This window comes from Misgurnus anguillicaudatus, unplaced genomic scaffold (genome assembly GCF_027580225.2).
Source record: "Misgurnus anguillicaudatus unplaced genomic scaffold, ASM2758022v2 HiC_scaffold_29, whole genome shotgun sequence".
In the NCBI taxonomy this organism is placed as follows: Eukaryota; Metazoa; Chordata; class Actinopteri; order Cypriniformes; family Cobitidae; genus Misgurnus; species Misgurnus anguillicaudatus.
The window spans coordinates 10,678,458-10,687,550 of record NW_027395279.1 but is presented as its reverse complement, the minus strand read 5'-3'; the positions used below and the strand labels follow the sequence as shown (position 1 = coordinate 10,687,550).

Genomic DNA, 9,093 nt, shown 5'->3' with positions numbered 1-9,093 from the left:
TTTCCATGTTTTAAATAGTTCCAAATTATATTCTATTAAATTCCATTCAAGATGCGGTAGAATGTAAAACTGTATTTATCTAGGCATGGATAAATAATGAGAGTGCTGCGGTAATGACATATCATGAGCCTTCTTGTGTAAACCTTGTGCATGCAAAATACTGCTGGCTGAATATATATGATCTTATGTATAAATGTTGTTCTGAGATTGTAATTTTATAATCATGTGTGGTTTTATTTTAAAGGTCATGGTGCGATGGTTAAAAAGGTCTCATAATATCAAAGTTTAGAACTTAAGACGTAAACTCTACTCCTGCGATGGGTGTCACCTCCTAAAGAGATATAGATAACAGATTGTTAACAATCCCATTTGGTGCTTCTTCGGGTCACAAGAACCTAACCAACCAAATCCTGGTTTGGGAAGTTAAAGATTCTTGTCTCATCTGTTTATATAAGGTGGCTTGGAAAGAGACTCTGGGAGGATTCTGTAACCAGAAGCTCCCACACTATGTGTGTATTAAAGCATAATGTAATAAATCTTTAAGTATCTTCCTACACCACTTGGTGTGTAATATATTCATTTTGGAAGTACTCTGTTGCCAGTGTCTATGACTTTGTAACTTTTGCAACTGTTGATCATTTTTTATAACTGGAATTGAATCATAATTTGTATTGTATTTTTTAATTGATGTTTATATCTGGAACCTGCCTGGTATAATAAATTGTTACATTTGATTAATTTAAAATCATTCGAACAATTTGACAATTTGACAATTTTGTGTCTGTGAAATACGCAACAGACGACATATACTCTGTGCGATATTGTGTCCCTAATGAACGAATAACTAAGATTATGAAAATTTATAAAAAGTCAATTAACTAAATTATGATCAACAGATAATTGATATAATGCACCAAATTCCTACACACTAAAAAATATTGGGTTGTTTTTAACCCTGGGCTGGGTAACTATAGGACAGAACACATTTCTGGGTTAAAGTGACCCAAATAATGGGTTGTTTTAACCCAACTGCTGGGTTGTTTCAACATGGTTGATTAACAATAGCCCAGCAGTTGGGTTAAAACAACCCATTAATTGGGTCATTTTAACCCAGAAATGTGTTCTGTCCTAAATATTTTTTAAAGTTTAGTATATTAAATTGGAGTCAGATTATAATTTAAACACAGACGTCAAAGAAAGTAATTAAATCCTGATAAATAGAATTAATCTTTTAGAAGCGCCAAGACATGAAAGAACACGAGATCCCTTCACCCACGCCATTGGATTCTGTTGTTGGGCCGATGGGTGGCTCCTTACAACGCGCACAGCTTCTAAAATGAGCCGCTCTGAGGAAAAGTCAATCAACATTATTATTCATGACCCTGGGGACAAATCCTAGAGTTGTAAATGGACATGTAAAACAGTATCTGGGTAATTTTTGCACCAAGAGTAATAAAGTCACATATAGCTTCTATGTAGATATCAGAGAACAATGTAACATTATTGTAATAAGGGATTCTTTTAACACATTTAATATTTTTATTATAATTACATTTTAATGTATATCTTTAAATATAAAAATCACCACTGCGGATTATATGTGGGTTTTTTCTGTAAAATATGTCTGCACTAATGATCTTTTACCAGTTACACTAACAAAATCTTGTTAAAAATGACAAGTCTCATTGATTTTATATTGACAGATAAACCAACTCTGACTGTGCATCAGACGTCTGTGTTCATTGGAGACACAGTTACTCTGATCTGTGAGATTTATCAGTCCACTGGATGGAAGTTTATTTTCATCACACCATCAAACCCTCAATCCTTTGAAACTTCAGGAACTAAAACAATCAGATCTGTTCAAGTTTCTGATGGAGGAGTGTACAAGTGCATTGGCAGAAAAGGAGAAAACCCTCACTTAGACACACAACACAGTGAACCAATAAGATTGACAGTAAAGGGTAAATATTTATACTTACATACTCTGTTCTGAAAACATTATGAAAATTATTTCATAGGACACTGAACGGCAATTACATTTATAGATGATACAACTTTTAAAGCTTTAAATTAAATAAGACAAATTATGTTTGTTTTATGTTTAAAATCGTGTTGAATTACAAAAGCTAAAACATTTACCTTAATATAAATATTCAATTTAAATAAAAAAATCTAATTTGGCTAATTTAGTTCTTTATTGTCAGCAAGAAAACATCACTAAAGTTTGTCTACACTGTAAAAAAAAGTGAAAACAACTTGGTTTTGCAATTCAATTTAACCTATTATTTTATGTTTTGAAAAAAAAAATAATAGTGCTAAGTTGTCATAACATAGAAAAACTGTTGAAAAGTTGAAATTGTTTAACTTAATTTAAGTTAAAGTAACATAAAAGTATATGTTTATTTGACATAATTTTTACAGTCTATTTATATTCGGATAACAACTTAAAGGTTTAATCTATCAATAATACTGTATTAGTTTCAGATTCACTGTTCACAATGATTTTATTTTAACAGATGTAAAACCAAAACTAACTGTGCAGCCACAGACGTCTGTATTCGTTGGAGACACAGTTACTCTGATCTGTGAGGTTCATGAGTCCACTGGATGGGAGTTTATCTTCATTAACCCTTCAAACACTGAATCCACTGAAACTACAGGAACTAAAACAATCACTTTGCAAGTCTTTGATGGAGGAGAGTACAAGTGCAGAGCTGGAAGAGGAAACCCTCAGGTTTATACACAACACAGTGAACCAATAACAGTGACAGTACAGAGTAAGTATTTATACTCACATTATACACTTTGTTTTATTAGCATGATAACATTAATTCCTAAAACGTTGAGCAAGTGCAATAATGGTTACAGAGGAAACAACTATAACATGATACAGCATAATATATGTTTCGCAATCAGTGTTGGGTACAGTAAGTTACTCAAAAAAGTTATTAACTACTAGTTAACATCTTCAATCATGTAATTGGCTTACTGTACAAATTACTTTCTCCAAAAAGTATTTGATTACTTACTTTATACTTTCTAAATCCTATTTAGTAAATGATACAAAGATAGGCTTGAAATGGCTTGAACAAATCATATAAAAGTACATAAACTATTCTGGTACGACTTTAGGGTCCAATTCTCTCTATTAACTAACTATCAACTACTTTTGCCTAAATATACTTCATATACTGTACTGCTAATTAAAGCTTTTAATTTTAAGTATTGACCGAAAAGGGCATGGTTAAGGATGTAGAATAAGGTTTTGCAGAATAAGGCATTAATATGTGCTATTTAGGTACTAATAAACAGCCAACATCTTAGTAATATTAATGCTAATAACCAAGCAGTGATAATTAAAAGCTAGAGTATTACTATTATTCTTATTTACTTACCAAACTATTTAAAGTGATAAGGATTCATAAAACAAAAAACATTTTAAACATTAGACCTTATAGTTTTTTGATGTTAAATCCACTATTGTATTATATATATATATATATATATATATATATATATATATATATATATATATATATATATATATATACAATTGTTCTACAGTCCATACACAGTATGTAGTTCAATTACATCTGAAGTAACTGCAGTTAAATTACTGGAAAAATAAGAGTAATCCCTTACTTTACTTTTTCAATGGAAAAGTAATTAAATTACAGCAATTAATTACTTAGTAACTAGTTACACCCAAAACAGTTTGCAATCAAGTGTTTATTTGACATTATTTTCAATGTGAATTGTTGTCATTGTACAGAAAGACCAACACCTCAAGTGTCTGTTTGGCCTGCTGATCATGTATTCAGAGGAGAAACTGTCAATCTCAGATGTGTCATCAATGGAGGAGGAGTCAGCAGCTGGCAGTACAGCTGGTATAAAGATTCAATCATCCAGCAGAATAAACTTCAGTATTACACAATCAGATCTGTTACTGAGTTTCACGCAGGTAAATACACCTGTAGAGGAACAGAGACCAGTGGATCACGATACTCACACATCAGTAATGCAGTTACACTGACAGTATCAGGTGAGTCTGTTTATTATCATTCACAATATACAGTCAATATATATATATCAATATATTTCATATAGTTACTAGCCACTCAGCATTTTCATTGGCCAAAATTTAGTTGTTGGTAAAATACATTTTATATGATTAAGCTTGACTTTGGCATCCTAAAATTACTTTAATTTGACCAATTTTACTTGATTTAGCTAGATTAGATGCAGACTGACCACCTCAAATTAAGACTACATTATTTAGCTGGTATATCTGTATAGATCATATCATATATTTAGGTGCATGAAAAACATGCTAAGTAAGGCATAAATAGATTCAATTCCAATGAATATATTAAAAGTGAAGCAGGGGTGTAGAAGATTGACTGAAAAGATAAACACAAAAACCCTAGACAAACGCTTTAAATATTTATTAACAACAGCAGTAAATTTATGCTTGATTGTGGTTTCTGTTCAACCTTATGTAAGACTTTTATTGGCAAATGTCGAGAGGGCAGTATTGTTGCACAAAGTAGCCTTCATTAAAATGATGCGCGAGCGGCGAACCTCTCCACTGCTGGGTTTCCTTTGATTTTGGACAAAACTGGGATGTGTGCATTCAGGTATGCGCTATGAATTTCTCTCCGCTCTTGCCCAGAGAGTGTGTACGCAACAAATGGTCTCAGTATGCGCTGGGTGCAGAGAGTGCTCATGGGAGTTCCCAGTGTCGCATTGCACATTGTTTATAATTCTGCATAACTTTTAAGAAAACTACAATAAAAAATATATTCAACCTGCCAAAGTGGCTAGTGGGATTGGCTGTCTTACCCGCCACAGCCGAAATCTACCCGCATCCGGCGTGTTGGCGGGTGTTAATGTCAAGCCGTCACAAAAAGCTACCTTTAACTTTTCCTATGCAAAAAGAAACATCAGTGTTCAGTGAAAAGACCGAAGTGTGAGATAGACGATCAGTACAGAAACTGAAGATATCTGTGGTATAAAGACACAACTGAAGTGTTTAACTCTGAGCATTACACTATAAACAGAGACTGTGTTTTATTCTCCTGCAGGATCAAAACCAAAACCTAAACTCACATCAGATACTGAAGGATCTGTACTGACAGGTAACACAGTGACTCTGAAGTGTCACATTGATCAGTCTACTGGATGGAAGTTTTACTGGTACAAACACACACAAAACACTGAGAAGGCGACAACAGAAACAAACTCTTACACAATCCACAGTGTTAAAGTTTCAGATGGAGGTCAGTACTGGTGTAGAGCTGGAAGAGGAAAACCAGACTATTACACTGACTACAGTGATGGACTGTGGATAAATGTTACAGGTGAGAGATGACATGGATCTCAGTCATTGTAGACTGAATTTAATCTGACAGTCTGTTATGGGTTGTTAGAAATTTCTAATGTCAAAAATATTTTTGCCATCATTTGCTGTCCTCTTTGTTATTCCAAATCTTTATAACTTCATCTTCTATTTACTTGTTACACAAAATAAGAAATTGGAGAAGAACAGCTTTAGAAGACTTGGAAAACTTTATTTTGCTTTTATGTCATCTTGGAGGCATGCTCCTGATTAGGGTTGGGTATCATAAGAAATTTTATTGTTCCGATTTCAGTTCCAGTTATGGCTCACGATTCCCGTTTCAGATTCCGATTCTACATTTATCACTTTCAAAATATTTTAAAGGTAAAGTGAATTAATATTTTCAGTCACTATATAATTTATTCCTGTTGAAGTAGCCCTTGTAAGATCTCACGGCCACGTTTTCCGCATGATTTTAGACATGAATTGTGAAACAAATATTAAGAAATTAAGCACTTAAAACTTAAAGGAACAGTATGTAAGAAATTTATATCAATTAATCATAAAATGGCCTTGATATGTCACAATACATTAAGAAATCATTTTCATTTCAAATACTTATATCACTGATAACAGTGGTCTGGCCAGGATATTGTCATTTAAAAAGTGGAGTTGCAGCCCTCAACAGATGTTTATATTGTCATGTTGTGTATTGGCCACCAGTTGTGTGATTGCAGTACCAGTTTTAGCCACAATCCTACATACTGTTCCTTTAATAATTCCGTGCTGTTCCGATTCCTTTTAAAAACAGATCCGGTTCTGAATAAGAAACTCTTCTGGAAAGTCTCTCTAAAGATGATTTCTGTCATTTTCTTCTCAGGTGTTTCTCCTTCAGTCTCTCTGATCATCAGACCCAACAGATCTCAACACTTCTCATCTGAATCTCTCTCTCTGAGCTGTGAGGATCACAGTAACTCTACTGGATGGACAGTGAGAAGATACACAGACAAACTGAACACTTGTTCATCATCAGACTGGAGATCTACAGGAACAACATCTACATGTACAATCAGATCTCTCATCACATCTGATACTGGAGTGTACTGGTGTCAGTCTGAATCTGGAGAGAAACTTCATCCTGTTAATATCTCAGTACACAGTGAGTTTGTATTTATTTATTTTAGAGGCAGAAAATCTTAACAATCAGTGCATAAAGACATTCATGAATAGAATTCAATCATTTCAATAATCAGTAGCTATTAAATATATATATATTTAAGTATAAATGCATATACTTGCTTCTGCAGAACTTAAAGTCCATGCAAATTTCGATATTAAATGTGTTATCAGTTTGTGACACCACAGAAAAATGTGATAAACCACCCAAATAAATGTGAATGATTAAAAAAGCAAAATAAATAAAATAAGTTTCTCAAAATCTTGGAAATGGCAGGATTATTCAATTCTCTGCTCTCAAACACTGGGGGCGTGTCCCTTTTCAGTGATGAAACCATGCCAACTCACATCTTAACTTTCAAATATCGCTACAATTTTAACAGTTATAAAGTGTTTAACGTTATTTATCTGAAATGACTTTAAACTGACTAACAACACAGGGCAAATGCAGATGGTTGCCAGAGTGTTGCTATGCGACTGCTAAGGTTTCCAAGTGTTTTTAGACCAGCACTACAGTATATTGTTGCAAGTGTTTTCTTGCTGGTTGCTAGGGTGTTGATAGGTGAGTATTATATTATGGACCTTATATAATGGTTAAAGATGCTCTTTCATTTTAAGTCTATGGAATTTACTTTATTTTTCATCATCTACCAGATGTAACACGCTGAGAGAAAATAGCAATAATCTGATATATTTTTATAATTTATAATCCTCATCATTTCTTCTGTTGTGTAGATGCTGATGTGATTCTGGACAGTCCTGTTTATCCTGTGACTGAAGGAGATACTCTGACTCTACTCTGTTTATATCGAGATAAAAAACCCTCCAACCTGAGAGCTGAATTTTATAAAGATGGATCAGTGGTGCAGAATCAGACTACAGGAGACATGATGATCATCCCTACAGTCTCAAAGTCACATGAGGGTTTCTACTACTGTAAACACCCAGAGAGAGGAGAGTCTCCAAAGAGCTGGATCTCAGTCAGAGGTGAGAGTCGATAGAAATGATCTCAAGAGATTTTGTTTGTTTTGTTCAGATATACTGCATGATAATGTGTTTGTGTTTCAGGAGACTCTCAGATGAAGACACGTAGCTTCAACATGATGACTTTTCTGCTGGCAGTTTCTCCATATTTGTTAGGGACAGTCGTGCTGATTGTCAAATGCTACAGATTGAGAGGTGAATCATCTGTCTGATTTATTGGGTCATTATAATCTATTATTATACTGAATGTAACAAATTAGTTAATATTGTCATTATTACTCAGTGTGTCTGGATTATTTCTGAATAAATTAACATTAATGTCTGTATGATGGAGGAGTTGTGTTGAATTTGTTGTGGCATCTTGAATTTGTATCATATTTCACTTTATTAGCGACACTCCTCTCTGTCTGTACAGATCCTTTGATTTAGATTTTTCTAATGTTTCTTCTTCATCTACTTAAACATCTTTGTTCATTTTACTTATTATTGTCACCCTTAGCTTGCTCACTGAGAGATTTGTCAGCCATTTTTCTTCATAAAGGGTCGTTGAAATGTGATGCATTAGATTGAAAAGTGCTATGCAAAATAAATTGAAATCATCCTGCCTCTCTCCTTCTGATTTTCTCATTCAGAAACACACTTTGTATGCATTTAGTGACACAGACATGACTTTAGTAATCTTTTTTTTTAGTTTGTATGGTAGCCTGTTTCCGTCATGCGCTTTAAAAATAATTATATTTATTAAAAGTCATAATTATGAGATTAGAAGAATTCACTTGAATGAAATGTTTTTCATGATCTTAAAGGGACAGTTCACCCCAAAATGAAAATCCAGTCATCATTTACTCTTATGTTGTTACAAACCTATGACTTTCTTTGTTTTGATAAACACAAAGGAAGATATTAAAAAACAATTTTCATTTTGGGGGGAACTATCCCTTTAAAAATTGGTTAATCCAAAGTGCATGTAAAAAATTTGATAGACAAAGTTTTTTTTTATTTTTTATTAATTTAATGATTATATGCTGGCCCTTTGCCTACAAAATCAGTTGTCCTCGGTTAAGAGATCATTTCAACTTGATTAAAGAAAGCCAAAAGTAATAATTGAATTGAATAATATATTTATCACATGAAAGAGTACATTGTAATATTTAATAAAAACTACAAACAGTGAGTTTTGAACAAAATTTACTATTATTTTGTGATTGCTCAAAATGTGTCCCACATACTCGTCACCACCGTCAGATATTTATAAAAAGCAATAAAATCAGACAACTACAGTCAACTGCATTCCTGAGGACCCCATTTTCAAACCTTCAGCTCTTCTGCTTCAAGATCACTCAAGCTCCTGTAGGTTTGCTATTTTCTCTTTAACTTGTTGTTTAAACTGCTACTGTGACACACTGTAAAAAAATTCTGTAGAAATTACAGTATTACTGGGTATAACTTACTGTAGATTTTACATTTATGTTATTAACTGGCAACAGTTTGTTTAAAGTTAAATGAACATGAAACATTTTCAATCTTTATCTTTTACAGTAAGTTACTGGCAACCAGCTGCATAATTACAGCAATTTTTTACAGAACATGTC

The 9,093-nt window shown here is 33.2% G+C and overlaps 1 protein-coding gene across 1 annotated transcript; it reads left to right on the top strand.

Moving 5' to 3' along the window:
- Positions 1-1,125: 1,125 nt before the first annotated feature.
- LOC141362839 (cell adhesion molecule CEACAM5-like) lies at positions 1,126-7,713 on the top strand. Its single transcript, XM_073865097.1, has 7 exons — positions 1,126-1,964; positions 2,520-2,780; positions 3,776-4,045; positions 5,088-5,363; positions 6,222-6,500; positions 7,253-7,504; positions 7,586-7,713. Exons 1-7 carry the CDS (start codon positions 1,673-1,675, stop codon positions 7,711-7,713), a joined length of 1,758 nt encoding a protein of 585 aa, XP_073721198.1. The 5' UTR covers positions 1,126-1,672.
- The last annotated feature ends 1,380 nt before the right edge of the window (positions 7,714-9,093 follow it).